The 17,183-nt window shown below is 42.5% G+C and overlaps 1 protein-coding gene and 1 long non-coding RNA gene across 4 annotated transcripts in view; one reads left to right on the top strand and one right to left on the bottom strand.

The window, feature by feature from the left end:
- Acss2 (acyl-CoA synthetase short chain family member 2) overlaps window positions 1–17,183 on the bottom strand; it is a 44,460-nt gene that overhangs the window by 5,794 nt on the left and 21,483 nt on the right. For 2 of the 3 annotated variants that reach the window (XM_021181131.2, XM_029470289.1), the window contains exons 3-11: window positions 7,979–8,070; window positions 7,680–7,783; window positions 7,387–7,459; window positions 7,079–7,154; window positions 6,788–6,902; window positions 6,029–6,067; window positions 1,080–1,217; window positions 575–745; window positions 169–302 (exon numbers count right to left, since the gene is read on the bottom strand). In XM_021181131.2, the coding sequence (XP_021036790.2) occupies window positions 169–302; window positions 575–745; window positions 1,080–1,217; window positions 6,029–6,067; window positions 6,788–6,902; window positions 7,079–7,154; window positions 7,387–7,459; window positions 7,680–7,783; window positions 7,979–8,070 (942 nt within the window). The remainder of the gene's footprint in view (window positions 1–168; window positions 303–574; window positions 746–1,079; window positions 1,218–6,028; window positions 6,068–6,787; window positions 6,903–7,078; window positions 7,155–7,386; window positions 7,460–7,679; window positions 7,784–7,978; window positions 8,071–17,183) is intronic. The other variant, XM_021181137.2, reaches the window with a different exon arrangement.
- On the top strand, window positions 150–10,192 carry LOC110308797. The gene is made up of 4 exons (XR_002379607.2): window positions 150–281; window positions 1,452–1,569; window positions 5,887–6,120; window positions 9,987–10,192. It is a non-coding gene; the product is annotated as an uncharacterized LOC110308797 (long non-coding RNA).

Below are 17,183 nucleotides of genomic sequence, written 5' to 3'. Positions count from 1 at the left end.
GGAAAATTCTGAGTACCACTAGGAGCCAAAATGCACATGCAGTCAGAATTCCTTTGCCCCCTCCCCTATCCCAGGTCAGGAAGTTGGGACAATAGAAGAAAACATCACAAAGGACAGTGCTCAGCTCTGAAGGACACCTATGGGACAACAGATGGGGAAGGGTCTTACTTGGTGACAGGATCATCTCCAAACTTCATGAGCATCCGGATGGCTGTTGGTGCCGTGTAGAACTTGGTCACCTTGTATTTGTCCACAATACTCCACAAGCGCCCTTCATCTGGGTATGTGGGGATCCCCTCAAACTGACCCGAATGAGATCTGGTTATTTTGGGCCCTTCCCAATAGTCTTTCCATTCCCTACCACTCCCTCAGGTTCAGGATTCACCCTTTATGACCAATTGTATCTTTACCCTCTGACCACACAAGTCAAGAAACGTCGTAGTAGGATACACAACCCCTCAAAATTCCTCTTTCTCCAGGAAGTGGGTCCCTGTATAAGTTTCCCCTTTAGACTAAGAAGCTTTCGGAAATGGTCACCCAGGAGAATTTTGTCTATGCCCAGCTCCCATCTCACCAAAACACTAGTGGCACCATTAGCCAGTGGCCCATAGGTGACATAGGAATGACCAGTGATCCAGCCGATGTCTGCTGTGCACCAGAACACATCCTCCGGGTGGAAATCAAACACATACTTGAAAGTTGTAGCCACATAGAGCATGTAGCCTCCAATTGTGTGCACCACACCCTGTGGGGAGAATGGGGCCTCAGGGCTGGGGTTGTGTGTTCTCCTCTACTGACCAACAAATAGAGCCTGCACAGAGCTGGAAAAAGATCCTTCTTAAAGATTTTAATTCTTCCAATGCCCTTTCACAGCATCTGTCTCGCTTCAATCTCCTTTATCATACCCTGATGTCACATAAGTATACTGACCACTTACATTCTTAGATTGTGTATCTGAGTCACCCCTTATCACTCGAATTCCCAGTACTAGTTCTACTGTTTCTGTTGGTCATTCCAAGCTTCCTTGGAGACTTGCTTCTCACTCTTACATACACACATGCACACACACACACACTTGCCTTAGGTTTGCCTGTGGAGCCACTGGTGTACAAGATGAAGAGTGGGTCCTCAGCATCACACCACTCAGGCTCACACTCGTCTCCTGCCTGCTGCATGAGTTCATGCCACCATAAGTCAACCCCTTCGTTCCAGCAGATCTGGGGGAAGACAGGAATGGGTAGGGAAGAACTGTGAGGCAGGGACAGCCTACCTGGTACCTGGAGGTTAAGGCCCTACATGTAGGGGTAAAGGAAAGGGAGGGGGCCTTCATGGGTACAATGGAGCAGAGAGAACAGATCACTCTGCTCTTCTCGCTCTTCCTCTGCCCCAGACTCCTGCTTACCTGGCTTACTCTGAAGAATGCCACTTTCTGGCTCCTTCATGTCTTGCAGCTCTCAGCTCAAATGCTACCTTCTTAGAAGACTCCCCTGAACAGTAGCTGACACTCCCACCCCTCCTGCTCTTATTATTCATTACACCTGGTTTATTCCCTACAACACATATTTCCAGGTATTTTCTTCTTGATTATTATTTTCCCCAACTAGTCAGGGACCTCTCGGAAGGTGGTGGCATAGCTGTATTTACCCCACAGCCTTAGCACCTAGTAATGTATTCGACACTCAAAAGACATTTTTGTTGGATAAATAACTAGGCATACACAGCCTGAATACACACATACACACACTATAGGACTGGTGGCACATCAGCAGGAATGTAAACAACCACACAATTCAGAAAAACAAAATTAGTCACTGCCTACAGGTGAGGAGAGCTTAATTCTGTTAATAGCAAGAGAACAGATTTGGGTTCAGGAAAATTTTCCTGTTTTTAGAAGCCTCCCACCCAGGAGTTTCTCTCTTGTGTCTTTATCAAGGTAGAACCAATGGAGTTTCCCATAGCAGATCCCACTTAAGACAGGTTCCACTCAGCAGGAAGTCTTGTTTCAAGTTAGTAGAGAAGCAAAAGGTAAAATCCTCTCAGGAAAGGGATGGCCTACTATGCTTGATTGCCTTTGATAATGACTTCAGGATCTGCTATCCTGAAGAATCTCTCACCTCTCCTTTGAAACTGTTTTCTTTTCCTGACTATGTTACCTCTTTGAAAACTAGGTTTGTGTTTTTAGTCTAAACTCTGTTGGGTGAAGTTGGATTCCCTTGATGTCTCAAAACTTATGTCAGAGTTCAATCTTGTACCCATATGACCACAGGAAGTCACTCATTTTTCTGTTTTCTTACTTATGCATATGTGTATGGATGTTGAGTATATGTTGGAGTGCCATGGAAATGCAGGTGCCTGGATGTAAGTGCTTGGAGCCCTGTTCCCCTCAAGAACTGCAAGTGCTCTGATTACTAACCCACTTCTCTAGCCCCTTGAGGGGTTTTAAACAAGGAGAGTTCCTTTTGCCATAAAGGTCTGACAGAATCTTGGAAATGTCGAGGCATATGATTGCTGCAAGTAGAGAAAGAGAAACTGCCTAAAGTCAGAAAGGCTAGAGGTATGTTCAATGACCACTGGGGAAACGGTTAGATGGTAAGACATATTTTGGATTTTCTCTTTCTTTCTTTCTCTCTTCCTTTCTTCCTTCCTTCATTTTTTTTCAAGATTTATTTATTTATTTATTATGTGTAAGTACACTGTAGCTGTCTTCAGACACAACAGAAGAGGGGTAAGATTTTGTTACAGATGGTTGTGAGCCACCATGTGGTTGCTGGGATTTGAACTTAGGATCTTCGAAAGAGCAGTCAGTGCTCTTAACCTCTGAGCTATCTCTTCAGCCCGGGATTTTATCTACCTTAAAGCCCTTCCACAGTCAGTAAATTATTTTTAATTTACTTTAAGACAAGGTCTTTTGCTTGCTTCCAATTACAATTCTCCAGTCTCAGCATCCATAGTGGTAGGATTACAAGGATATTCAATTACATCTGCTTCCACTAGATTCTTGTAATGTTCAATGGCCTTGGTTGACTGGTAGATATAGCAATGTTATATAAATTCCTTTCTCTAATACATAGTCATATACCCATATTGTTATGTGAATATTTGTTTTTAAAAAATAACCCCCCACAAAAAATAATCCCCAAAGTGTCAGACATATACCTTGATAAATTAGAACATGGCTCTCTAATCACTCCTGTTTTTCTGTATCACCTGACCTTTACTCAAGAGAATTTGAAATTTCTGGAATATGAGCATTATAAAAATTATCTAGGGGCTGATGAGATGGCTCAGTGGGTAAGAGCACCAGACTGCTCTTCCGAAGGTCCGGAGTTCAAATCCCAGCAACCACATGGTGGCTCACAACCATCTGTAACGAGATCTGACTCCCTCTTCTGGAGTGTCTGAAGACAGCTACAGTATACTTACATATAAATAAATAAATCTAAAAAAAAATTATCTAAAAGTGAAGCTGGGTAGGGCAGCTTATGCTATTAATCCCAGTACTTAGGAGGCAGAGGCATGCTGAATTTGAGGCCAGCCTGGTCAACATAGGGAGTTCCAGGTCAACTGCAACTAACAGAGTGAGATCCTGTTTTAGAGGGACTGGGGATATGTGTGGGGATATGACAGGAAAGTTGTCTCAGCACAAGAAATCATGAAGTACCTTGTCTTTAAATGGATGATATATATATACATTTACGTGTACACTGCCATGTGGATACTTTTTTCCTGCCAAATGATTGTTTGAGCTGAGGGCTTTAATGCTTTTAAGTGGAACTATGTCAATATTCTTTATAAATAGTGCTGGTTTATAGTACACTGAATTGTCATAGGGTAAGACACAGTTATACTGTGGTTTGGCAATGAGAGAATTTTTAGTCTTAAACACTGTTTCCTTTGTGGGTGTGGGTGTGGGGGGGGGTGAGGGAGTGGTGGAGTAGGTGTGGTGCTCCAACTGTGGAGCTGATAGTGAGAACCAGGAAGCAGAATGAGCTGTTAGTGAAACAAACATTGCTTGTGAATGTGTACCTAAGAGATCCGTGGCCTTGAGAAAGGAAAGGGGCTGGGTTTTCTAAAATAAAAACTGAGGAGTTGGTCCTTGTCCTGGGGCCAGAACAGTCTTAGAGATTACCAGGTCTATGAGAGGAGTGTGGAGTTTGTAGGTGGTATGGTTGAGGACAGCTGTAAGCTGTACCGCACGGGCTTCCTTTGAAGACTGTGAACAAGGCAGGGGCCTGGAGGCCCTACCAAGGCTTCTAAGCTTTGATTGCAGCTTTCACACAAACTTGAACTTTGTGAGAGTAATTGAATTTTCTTTGTTGTTTTTGTTTGCTTGCTTGTTTTGGGTTTATTTTTTGTTTTTGTGACTGACTTTACTTTTATTCCCCCCAAAATAAAAACCCACACCTTTGCTGCTTCAGGCTGAGTTACAAGGAAATGTGATTGTTGTATTGTTTTGGATTTATTTAGCCTAGTCTTCCTTCTAGAAATTGCCAGTGTGATGTTTTAAGACAGTGACAACACCTAACATATATTGAGTAGTTACTACAAACAACATGTATATAGAGAGAAAATCCTATGAGATATGCAGTTACTGTCTTTCCCTTATATAGAGAGAAACTCAAGCAAGAGAGCCCAAGTTGCCCGAGTTTCCATTGTAGCATGGAAACATGTAGACATGTCTTCCATGTCTGACTTCTTGTACTGGGTGGCAGAGACAACATCTGAGCCTAGTCTGGTTCTGGGGCCTCTATTCTAAACCATTTGTTACCTCTTCAAAAAAAGTTTCGTTTAGTTTTTGTTTCTTTCCTTCCTGTCTGGCCTGAACTTGCTATGTAGAACAGACTTTTTTTATTTCTAACTTTTTTCAAAGATTTATTTATTATATGTAAGTACACTGTATCTGTTTTCGGAGCCTTTTTTTTCTCTCTCTAACCCTGCTCGCTCGCTCTAGCTGTCTTCAGACACCCTAGAAGAGGGTATCAGATCTCATTACAGATGGTTGTGAGCCATCCTATGGTTGCTGAGATTTGAACTCACGACCATTGGAAGAGCAGCAGTTAGCACTCTTAACCGCTGAGCCATCTCTCCAGCCCCAGACTGTCTTGAACTCACAGAGATCCTTATGACTCTGCCCGCCCAGTGATGGAATAAAAAGGCATGTATTCCCATTGCTGGGCTTTGACTAAATTTTGTGAGAAAAACAGTTTCCTAGAAACTAGGTCTGTGTGCCATCAGAGTAAGAGCTTACATGTACCCAGTACAAGAAGTCAGACATGGAAGACTCAAAGTAACCTGTGATGCTCACAGAACAGTGATCTTTATATTTTGTTTTAGGGCTGGGAACTATATTTTGCTTAACCATTATCATGACTTTTTATAAAGTGAAGTCCAAGAAGAGACAGGATTTGTTTGAAACCATACAACTAAAATTTGGCCTCTGAACTCCAAGCCACTGCTCTATACTAACCTGCTTTGAGCACCACCTACAGTGTGACTTTTGTTGAATTTAGTACTTAATTATGTCAGAGTGATGCATGGTTTATAAACTCCAAGTTGCATATAAATGTATTTAGGAATCCCTTTTCTGCGTCCCATACAAAACTTCCTTTTCTTTTGCCATATAGGTCTAACTTTCCACTTGATGGGAAAATCCCAAGATCAGAGCCTGTACCTCTTCTAAACGCTTCCTGTCTTTCCTGGCTTTACCCTCTGCCCAGCTAAATGCATAGCATATGCTTTCTGAAAGGTCCCCTAGTGTTCTCTGCTGCAAAGGATCTATGTGGCAAGAGTGAACTGATGTCTACTGCTAACTCTGATACCCTTGCTATATGTGAGTCGACAAAGGCAAAACCAGACATTTGATTCTATAACCCTTCAGAATGACAGGGACATCAAGGGGCCCAGGAACAAAAGAACCAGGCTTAGCTCTAGCAGTAAACTCAGTGGAGCAGACAGACAGAGAACAGATGAGCATACAGATGAGCAAGCACACAGAAGCAGTGTTCAAGAGCAGTGAAGAAGTGGATACCTGGGGTCGGATGCACTTGGATTTCTCTCTCAGCTTACCCTGTTAAGAGCCCATGGAATGGAAAGGCTGATGAGCAGGGTCCAAGGATAGAGGTGAAAGGGAAGGGTGAGTGTTCCCTAAGCCCCTAGTTGCCTTCTTTCTCCCCAGCCTACCCTTTCACTAGTCCCCTCGGCCTCTATTTTTCTAACCTGTATTCTGTACAAAATTTCTAATATTGATTGGGCTCCCCAGTCTCACTAGTCCTATACTAGCTAGCCTCTCTAGCCCCAACACTACCCAGATAATTCAAATCAAAGGATCTAAGTAATCCTCTATCCTCCTGGACCCAGAATCGATATATCTATGCCACTCAGAACTGTAAGCTGTCAACGGGACTTTCCTATAGCTTTCAGCAGAAGTAACGGGTCCAAAGCCACAAATGTAGCTCATTCAAGTCATAGTTCAATCAGGATGAGTACATACAGTCACCCAAGTCATCACATTTCTAACCCAAGTCCAAGTCTAAACCCTAAGGGTCCCCTGTGCATGTCAACCTTCACAGCTTTTCAGGCTAAATTCCTAAAGCCCAAGGGCTTCTCTACCCATACTAAAGGTCAAACCCCCCTGCTCTCAGCCAGCCCTATTAGAGGAAGCTTTCCTGGAATTGTTTCTATATCTCAGCATTATGATGAAGAAGCAAAAAGGAGTGGGGGAGGAAATTCTTGGATAGGAAGGAGGGAATTAAAGCCCATAGGTGAGTAACAGTAGTGTCAGACTCACCTGGACATCTGGACATGGCCTCTTAACTGGTGGGGACTGGCTGGGGGAGTCATTCATGCCCAGCTCTGCCCGCCCCAGATGTTTGACCACAATGCAGCATCTTACTGGGAAACCCCTGAAAAGAAAAGAAAAGGTGAAAAGGAAAGGCTGAAGTATTGGCCTGCTTGGCTAAAAAAAGTTAACAAGATGCACCCATGCCCCTCTAGGAGTAGATAGCAAGGACAAAGGAAGGCTGGCAGTGGAGAAAGATCCTGTTAGCCAGATTAGCTGCCAGTAGGTCAGCAAACTTACTTCTCTCGGCACTTCTCCAAGGACTCATCAGCCAGCTCCTTCAGGTTCACAAGTTTTTCCCCCCTGTAGAAGGCATCTTTGGGGAGCAATAAACATTCCAGGCCTTAGTACACACCATGCTCCCCAGTGGGCCCAGTGGCCACGGGGCCCTTCCTGAATAGGCCTCTTGACTCTGGTTCTCCCAGATGGTTTGGGCTGACAGAGTCAGCTGAGGTAGGATGAGAAGGCAGGCAAGCGGTCCCTACCCTCCATTCCAAGTAGCCCCAAATCAACAAGCAGACTGGAGAAGGGGTGAAAGAATTAGTCACCTGTAGTGATGAGCAGGCAGCAACTGGAATCCAAGATCCTTTCACAGAGAGACTCTGCAGAGAAGCCTGCAAACTAGGGAAGGGGAAAAAAGCTGAGGGGAAGGGGAGGACTGGGGTTGAGTGACCAAGGAAGGGAAGTGCTCATAAAATTCAGCATCTCCACAACAGGATTCCAGAAGATACTGAAGAACTGACTTGGACCTATATTAATGATCCTTCTCCATCCAGGTCACCTTCCTTCTCCACAACCCTGTCCCTCACCCTTGGTTCCTTTCACCAGCCCAGGCTCCTACCACAATGGAGTGTAAAGCTCCAAGGCGAGCACATGCCAGCATAGCCACCACAAGTTCCAAGATCATAGGCATGTAAATGGCCACTCGGTCACCCTTCTGAATGCCTAGAGGAAAAAAGACACAACAGAGACCATGGGCCTTTCCTGCTATTCCTTGCTCTCTCCCACTCAGATGGCCCCTCCCAGCTAACTTTTTCTGTCCCTGTTACCAGATCCTTCCATTTCTTGTCCTCTTTCTCACCAATTCCCCAGAAACTTCAGGGTTAGGTCCTCTAGTTCCTCTCCCACACCCATACTCACCCTGTTTACGGAGAACATTGCTGAACTGACACACCTGGACCAGGAGTTCACGGTATGTGATCTTGGTGGTCTCCCCTGGCTCATTGCCCTCCCTGAAATACACCAGAAAGAATCAGTAATTAGGGATACATCTTTGTTCTCTTATAAATAAGACAGGAGCAGTCACAAAATTCCAACTGTCCATACCAATGCCTGACAGTCTCCTGTCAATGGATCTTCTACTACATCTTTCTAAAAGTTTTTAATTAACTAATTTTTAAATTTTTATGTATAAGTGTTTTCTCTGAATGTATGTATGTGTACCACCTTGCATGCCCATTGCCACCAGAGGCTAGAGGACGACACTGGATCTCTGACGCTTGAGTTACAGGTGATTATAAGTTGCCACGTGAATGCTAGGAATCGAACCCAGATCCTCTGGAAGAGTTTCTCCAGTCCCCTACCACACCATGAACTCACTGGACAGACACTGTGGCCGCTCAACATACTTTATATGCTAATTTTATAAGATTGAAAGTGTACTGTTTATATCTGAGTTGTATTTTTTGGTCAATGAAATGGAGTGACGAGCCCTTCTCTTTTATCCTAGGGTTGCATTAAGGAGAAAGCACGCAACAGGTGGCCTTGTTGTTGTCAATACTGAGTCAGAGTCTGGTACCTGGAACTCTTCACTGCCTGCCTCTGCCTCTTGGACTAAAGATGTGTGTCACCAGGTCCAGCAAGCTATGACTTTTGCAAAGTATCAAGACTGAATTAAAATCTTGTATAGTGACTCACTCCTGTAATATCAGGAGTAATATCCAATAATATCCCAGGAGGCTAAGGTAGGAAGTTCTCAAGTGACCTGTCTCAAGTTCAAGACCAGCCTGGGTTCCATAGTAAGTTTCAGGCCAGTCAGGATTATAGTGTGATTCCCTGTCTTAGATAGATAGATAGATAGATAGATAGATAGATAGATAGATAGATAGGTAGATAGATAGATAGAGGTATGATGGTAGTTATCTTCATTCTCAATACTTGAGAAGTGAAGGCAGAAAGATCAAGCATTCAAAGTCATTGTTGGCTACTTAAGAGTGTTGGAGGCCAGTCTGAGCTACATGAAACCTTTCTCAAAAAAGACATGAGGAAACTGCTGTGGTATTTAGATATGGTGGTGCATGCCTGTAATCCAGCACTAAGTAGGCTAAAGCAGGATCACAAACTTGAGGCCAGACTGAGCTACTATAGGAAAAAAAGGAGTGGAGGAAAGATATTATCTTGATATTTAGAATAGGGTCTTCACATTACTTTTGCCCTGTTACCTAAGGAATTTGTTTGAATATAGATTCCTAGACTTCAACTCAGACCTACTGAATCTGAATACAAAATCTAATTATTTGTGTATGCACTCATGTGCTTATATGCACACACACAAGCACACATGCACACACTCACCCACTCCTTTCACCATGGGGGTACAGGGGATTCAGGTCATCATGCCTGGAAGCGAGCACCTTTATCTAGTGAGCCATCTTGCCATCTTAAAATTTGCTTTAAAATAATTTTTTAAAAGTTTATGTATATGACTGTTTTGCCTGCATGTATTATGGACACTATGTGATGGCCTGGTGCTCTCAGTGGTCAGAAGAGGGCATTGGGTCCTGCTGGAGTTATAAAGGACTATGAGCTGCCATGTGACTGCTGGGAATTGGAACTCTTGTTCTCTGGAAGAGCAGCCACTGCTCTTAATCACTGAGACATTTATCAGCCCTAGAATCTGCTTCACACACACACACACACACACACACACACACACACACACGCACAGTTCTTTGACAATTTGAATAGGTACAAAATACATTCTGACCACATTCACCCCTCCTACCAGTATTGACACCTTTCTTTCCTATTAATTCCCTTTCCACTTTTGTTTTGTGACCCACTGAGATTAACTAGGGTCATCTGCATGCGCATGGGTGTAGAGCTACCCACTGAAGCATGACATTATGAATCTGCTTCTTTATTACAGCTGGGACAAAAAAAAATTGAAAATCACTACCTTTGGACTTGAGGACAAGGCTCAGTGGTACAACCCTCGCCTGGCATGGGAGAGGCTCTTGGCAATCCAAGCATCAGAAAATGTGGGTTGTAGGGGGAGTGGGGAATAAAGAGTCATTTTTAAAAAGACACCCAATGAAACCAGGCATAGTGGAACACATTTCTTGTCCCAACACTCTGAAGATGAAGACTAGATCTTAAATTCAAGTGATCAAGTGCTACACATGTGTCCTTATAAATACAGTTTGATTATTTCCCCTCCTTTTAAACAAAAGCACAACCCACTTTTATTTATTGACATCTGTGAGGGGTACAACATACTCTGTGTCCAGTGACCTTTGTAGGAAAGTTGCTTTGGAATTTGACACAAACAACGCCATTGTTTCCATGACCCTCAACTACCTTTTGCCAAATTATTCTGGTTTTATTCAGTTTGTTTTGCTTTATATATATAAGCACAACTCTTTTTTTGTTTGTTTTTTGTTTTTCGAGACAGGGTTTCTCTGTATAGCCCTGTCTGTCCTGGAACTCACATTGTAGACCAGGCTGGCCTCGAACTCAGAAATCTGCCTGCCTCTGCCTCCCAAGTGCTGGGATTAAAGGCATGCACCACCACTGCTCGGTGATAAGTACAACTCTTGCCTAGATAAAATCCAGTTTCATCCTAAGCATAACTATTATTGATTTTAAGAAGAGTTGAGTGCTTTCTTTGGTTCTAGAAACCTTGGTTATAGCTAGCAAAAATGGCCTTACTCCATAGTATTCCAGATATATTTGCTTCTTAGAAGTTCTGTTCCTATAAGATGGGCACATGCTTTTAATCCTAGCACTTGTGAGGCAAAGGCTGAGACAGGTAGACCTCTATGAGTTTAAGGCCAGTCCGGTCTACATAGTGAGTTTCAGAACAGCCAGGGCTACACAGAGAAACCCAGTCTTGGGAGAAGAAGGAAGAGGGGAGGAGGAGGAGAAAGAGGGGGAAGGAGAAGAGAAAGAAGAAGGAGAAGGAGAAGAAGAAAAAGGAGGAGGAGAAGCAGGAGGAGAAGCAGGAGGAGAAGAAGAAGAAGAAGAAGAAGAAGAAGAAGAAGAAGAAGAAGGAGGAGGAGGAGGAGGAGGAGGAGGAGGAGGAGGAGTAAGAGGAGGAGGAGAAGAAGAGAAGGAGAAGAAGGAAGAAGGAGAAGAGAAGAAGGAGAAGGAGAACAACAACAATGACCACGACAATGACAACAAGAAGGAGAAGGAGAAAGAGAAGAAGAAATAATAATAATAATAATGATCCTATTCCTAGTAGGACTCAACATGTGCCAAGATGGCAGAAAGAGACTTGTCCTGGTTTTCATTGGGGGTTTGTTGGGTTTTGTTTAATACTCATGTATTTACTTGTGTGTGCATACCCACATTCCATACTGTCCATGCACAGGTCAGCAGTGGTTCTCACCTTTCACCATGTTGAAGCAGGATCTTTTGTTTCTACTATGCTATGTACCAGGCTAGCTGGCCCAGGAGCTCCCAGACAGCTCTCCTGTCTCTGCCTCCCGTCTCACTCAGCACTGCTGGCATTAAAGGTGTCCACTACCACATCTGGCTTTTATACAGGACCTGGGATTGAATTCAGGTCTCAGGGTAGCACTGCTAACACTTAAGTGAGGTGCCACTTAGCCACCTCACTGGCTTTCTTCTCCCTCCTTCCTTCCCTTTTCCCTTTGTCTTGGTATAGGGTCTCACTATGCAGCCCAGATGGTTTCAGACTTCCAATTCTCCTGTCTGCCCCTTGACTCCAAAGAATGGGATTCCAGCTGTGAGCCTTCCCACCTGCCTCACGGGCTGCTTTCTCATCTCTCTTTTCCTTGGATAGGATAATCCTAGGCTGAAATAGTTCTTATTACTTTGATTACACAGAACATGGTTGGTTTTGTTTTGTTTGTTTGTTTGTTTGTTTTTGAGACAGGGTTTCTCTGTGTAGCCCTGGCTGTCCTGGAACTCACTCTGTAGACCAGGCTGGCCTCAAACTCAGAAATCCACCTGCCTCTGCCTCCCAGTGCTGGGATTAAAGGTGTGCACCACTACTGCCCGGCTGATTGGTTTTTATAAATCTTTATTTTGCTGATGACAGAACAAAAAGTGTTAATCAGAGATCTTTCCCTACCCTGTTTGGGTTCTGGGGATCAAACTCAGGTTACCAGGTTAGTAACAGGTACTTTTACATGCTATGCCATTTTGCTAAAAACCCTTTAGCTAAATAAACAAACAAACAGATAAATAAATTTTACTATCAAAACAAAACAACTTCTTTTTTAAATGATTATTAACTTTGTTTTTAATGTGAGTACACTGCAGCTGTCTTCAGAGACACCAGAAGAGGACATTGGATCCCATTACAGATGGTTGTGAGCCACCATGTGGTTGCTGGGATTTGAACTCAGGACCTCTGGAAGAGCAGTCAGTGCTCTTACCTGCTGAGCCATCTCTCTAGCCCCAAACAACTTTTCTGAAGTGAATGTACTTACCTTTTAATTCTAGAAGTAACTTTTTTAGAAATAAAAAACACTCTGGGGGCTAGGAACATAGTTGGTGGTAGGCTTGCATAGCATGCAAAAGCCCCTGGGTTCAGTCTCCAGCACTGCATAAAGTGGGCAGGCAGCACATGCTCATGATCCTACTCTCAGGAGGTACAGGCGTAGGGCTCAGAAGCTCAGCATCTTAGCTGCTTCAGGCCAGTCTGAACTGAATGACATCTTACCCATGAGCACACAAATTAAATAAAGTAATGAAGAAAATTGCTTTCTTTTCTTTTTGAGACAGAGTCTCACTATGTAGGTTTGCCTGCCCTAGAACTTGCTATATGGACCAGGCAGGTTGGAACTGAATTCACAGAGATCCATCTCCTCTGCTTTTCTAGTTCTGGGATTAAAGGTTTGTACATAATTTTCAACTCAGTAAGAACAGCAGTGAACATGTCATCCACTTTCTATAACATAATTTCTATCTCTGACTCCCTAGGTTTGGCCCTGTTTATTTTTTTGTCATTCTTTCTTTGCTTATTCAACAACTACCACATGCCAAACGCATGTGCAGGCTTTGTGGATCTTGTATGCTAATGACATTGTAGATAATATACAATCAACAATTATACCAGGGTAATTTTAAGTTATGATAAATATTACAAATAAATAAAATATAGTGATAGAAAACTGAGTGACAAGAAAAAATATCTTTTAAAAATACACAATTTTAGCTGGGTACAGAGATATATTCCTATAATCCTGAAACTCAGAAGGCTGAGGCAGGAGGATTACTAAAGATATGAGGTCATCCTAGGCTACATAGTGAGTTCTAGACCAGCCTGGGCTAAAAGAATGAGACCTTGTTTCAACAACAACAAATACATACAAAGGAAGTACCATGATTACATGTGAAAATTTAGATATAAGAATATTTTCTCACTTTTCTCTACTGCTACTTAATGATTTTTAATAAGTAATATAGGTGAGGTGATACTGCATAAAAAGGTATGCACCTATAAGTGTCCCTCCCAATCTTATCTCCCAATCACCGCACCTGCTGACAAGCACTGTTACTGATACTTTGTATAACTTTCTAGAGACAATGGGCAGATAAGGCCACTCTTAGTATGGAAAGCTCCTGTGGAGTAACCAAAATGACTTCAAAGGACGTCTATACTTTTAGCATCACTCATAAGATCCTTAGGATACCAATGGAGGCAGAAACTTAAAAATTAACTTAAAATGTTAGACTTTAAAGAGATAAGCTCCTCATAGTCTAGCCAAGTATGGTATAGTAAGGTTTAGGGAAAGGTACTCTACTCAAGGGACTCACTTATTAGACAAAGATGTCTATGTACATGTATTCTCTCTTTTTGTAAGCATTCCACAGAGTTTTTAATGCATTCAATTAAGAGATCAACAGAATGGCTGCAGTTTGGACACTGCCCCCACACAGGGAATGGTGGTTCTCTATAATTAGAAACTTCTGCGTTTCACAGATACACTAAAAGTCCTTAAAACTCTGCCAAGCAGGTGAGGCACAGTGTAATTAAAACCTACTATTTATCTCGAGTTCTGTCAATTTAAGGCTTGTCGAAATGTTTCCGCTGTGACCACTGAAACTGGAGTGAGCTTTCATAGCTGTAGGATCTGGTGACAAGGTTCTTATCCACATGAGCTATGCTGCTGCTATTTAGAATCCAGGAAGAAAGTTTCAAAGTCCAGATTCATGTCCGACACAAGGGCATCCACAAAGTCACCAATGGGAGGACACTTCTGCAGCATGTCTGGAATCGGGAGCATGGGCTCCTTGCCCCCACCACAGGCTAACATCTCTCTGTGGTAGCGTTCCCCAGTGGCCCTGTTAAAAGGATCCTGTAGGAAGCACCCCTTCCAGTCCACGGATGCTACTTCCGTGGGCATCAGGTATGAGTAATATTTGGCACCATATCCCACAAGGTGGCTGAACCTCAGCTGCCAGGCAGGCTCAGAGGTTCAGTCCATTATCATCAAGGCAAGAGCATGGCAGTATCCAGGAAGGCATGGTGCAAGAGAAGCTGAGAATTCTACATCTTCATCTTAAGGTTGCTAGTGGAAGACCGACCCATGTATTCTTACATATTCTAATTTTCTATACAAATGATGGAATTTTAATTATTGCTTCTTTTTGAGACTGTATAAACCTATGTAGCCCAGGATTACCTTAATATCACAATCCTCTTGTCAGAGATTCCCAAGGGCTCCTATTATAGGCATGTGCCATCATACACATGCAGTTGGATAGTTTTTTGTTTGTTTGTGTGTGTGTTGATAGGGATGTAAACCAGAGCTTCAGGCATGCTAGGCAAGTGTTCTACCACTGAGGTACAGCTTTACCCTTTAGTTATTATATACATGAGATAAACTGAACAAATGTTACATGTATAACTCAATCAGCTTGCTTTTTAAACATGTAAACATATGGCTTGGTACCATTCTCTACCAAGAATGGTTTTATGCTCTTTATTTACTATTTGTATGTTATAATTAATTTAACAAGTAATACTTCAATGGCCATCTTTATTCATGTATCATTTGAAAATATATCCATAGGATAAATTACTAGAAATATAATTTTAGGGCCAAAAGATATGTGCATTTTATATATTGATCACTATTAAGAGATAACCACTTTAGATAAGAGTCTAGGGAAGTCCTGGAGAAGTACTATTTTAGCTAAGACCTCAATAATAGGTAACCATGTTGATTCTTAGAACGAATATTCAGCACACAGCAAGCATCAAACAGAAAGGTATTAAGGCCTACTTAAAGAACAGAATGGAACTCAGTGTGGCTGGAATACAGCCAGTAACAGATGAGAACAAGAGCTATGCATCAGCCAATCATGCAGGGCCTTGTAGGAGTGGTAAGTTTACATTTTATTCTAAGTGTATTCTTTCTGGCTTTCCTTATACAAAGCTCATGCCTACCTCCACATTTTAAATTCCATTTTATATTTCTGTGTTTGTTTGGAGGAATACATACTATGGTATATCTGTGGAGGTCAGAGCACAACCTAGAGGAGTTGATTCTTCCATACCATCATGTGGGTCCCAGGTCATCAGGCTTGGTGGCAAGTTCCTTTACCCACTGAGCCATCTGCCCAGCCTCTTCCACACTTTTCACCATGACTTTGCTTGTACTCAAAATGTTCCTCTTCCTTTTTCAGATGCAATACTATATAATATCCCCAACAAGCCATCTGTGCTCCCTCCCCCTTTACTATCCAGAGTACATATGAAGGAGGAAACTGAAACCTGGAGAGAGCTAGCCAGCCAAGGTCGCACAATAATAAGTGACAGAGCCAAGAATAGATCCTCAGATCTTCTGATTTCAACTCAGGACTATTTCCTCACAGTGTAAGGGACATGGACAGGCAAGGATGCCAGGCCTTTTCTTACTGAGAGAAGTTACACAGAAATTATTAGCTTCTGTCCAGCTTCTGGCTCGATGAGTCAGTTGCTATCTTCTCCTTGGCTTTACCCCTCCTAGGGCTGAGAGAAGCCAAGCATAGCAAGCTTACTAAAACGGGATGGAACAAGGACAGAGGAAGCTGGCGAATGGCCTTGAATGCCAGAAGCAGAAAAGCTGCCCACTGATAAATGCCACAGAAACTTCAAACATCTCCGTGAGTGCTGACATGTGTGCCCTGCATAGATCCCCAGTGTATATACTCACGTACCAGCTCACCCTTGTTATGCATTTGCATAAAACCATTTATACTAATATAGAAACATTCTAGTCACAAAAGCCATGGGGCTGCACATACATACACAAATAAGCATAAATATATGTAACCAGAATTCAAACACAGGTCTGTCTGAAAGTATATTTACATACCCCCTACAGACACAGCTTGCCTTTTCTAGAAACTTTTCATCAAATCATTCTGCTTTAATTTTTTTATACAACTTTCCATTACTTGAAATGGAAATCCCTTTGATCCCATTCATAACTAATAGTTTCTTTAAACCTCAAAAGTAGACTAAATTAATTGTTCTGTTAATAGTTCAAAGATGCTAGTGGGCTTTGTATCTTGAGAAGGCCAATTCTCATTCCCTCCCCCTTCTAACCAGCCAGGGTTATTATTCATGTACTTTATTGGAATATAAGCTTCATTATAGCAGAAACCTTCCCTGTCTTATTCACTGCTATATCTCTAGCACTGAGAATAAGGTTTGATAGACAGATGATGAATGGGAACAGATGTGTCTAGCTCATACGTTCACAGCTTTTTTGAACTCATGCACACACACACACACACACACACACACACACACACACACACACCAGTGTGTGTTCTTCTCTTTGGCTATGGCACAAGCTATAAATTATTGATATAGGTACATTACTCATTCCAGTGTCTTCTTTCTCGGTCACAGACACCAGGCTGGGGACCCTGGCAGGTTAGAAGGGGGAAGGGAATGAGAATTGGCTTTCTCAAGACATAAAGCCCACTGGCATCTTTGAACTCTTAGCAGAACAATTAATTTGGTCTACTTTTGAGGTTTAAAGAAACTATTAGTTATGATTGGGATCAAAGGGTGATTTGCAAAAACAAAACAAAAACAAAAAAACAGGTACAAGGACTGAGTCCAGTCCTCTTGTTTCCACACTGAGAATTGATA

The sequence above is a fragment of the Mus caroli genome, chromosome 2, assembly GCF_900094665.2.
Source record: "Mus caroli chromosome 2, CAROLI_EIJ_v1.1, whole genome shotgun sequence".
NCBI classification, from domain to species: Eukaryota; Metazoa; Chordata; class Mammalia; order Rodentia; family Muridae; genus Mus; species Mus caroli.
This window is presented reverse-complemented; position numbering and strand designations above follow the sequence as displayed.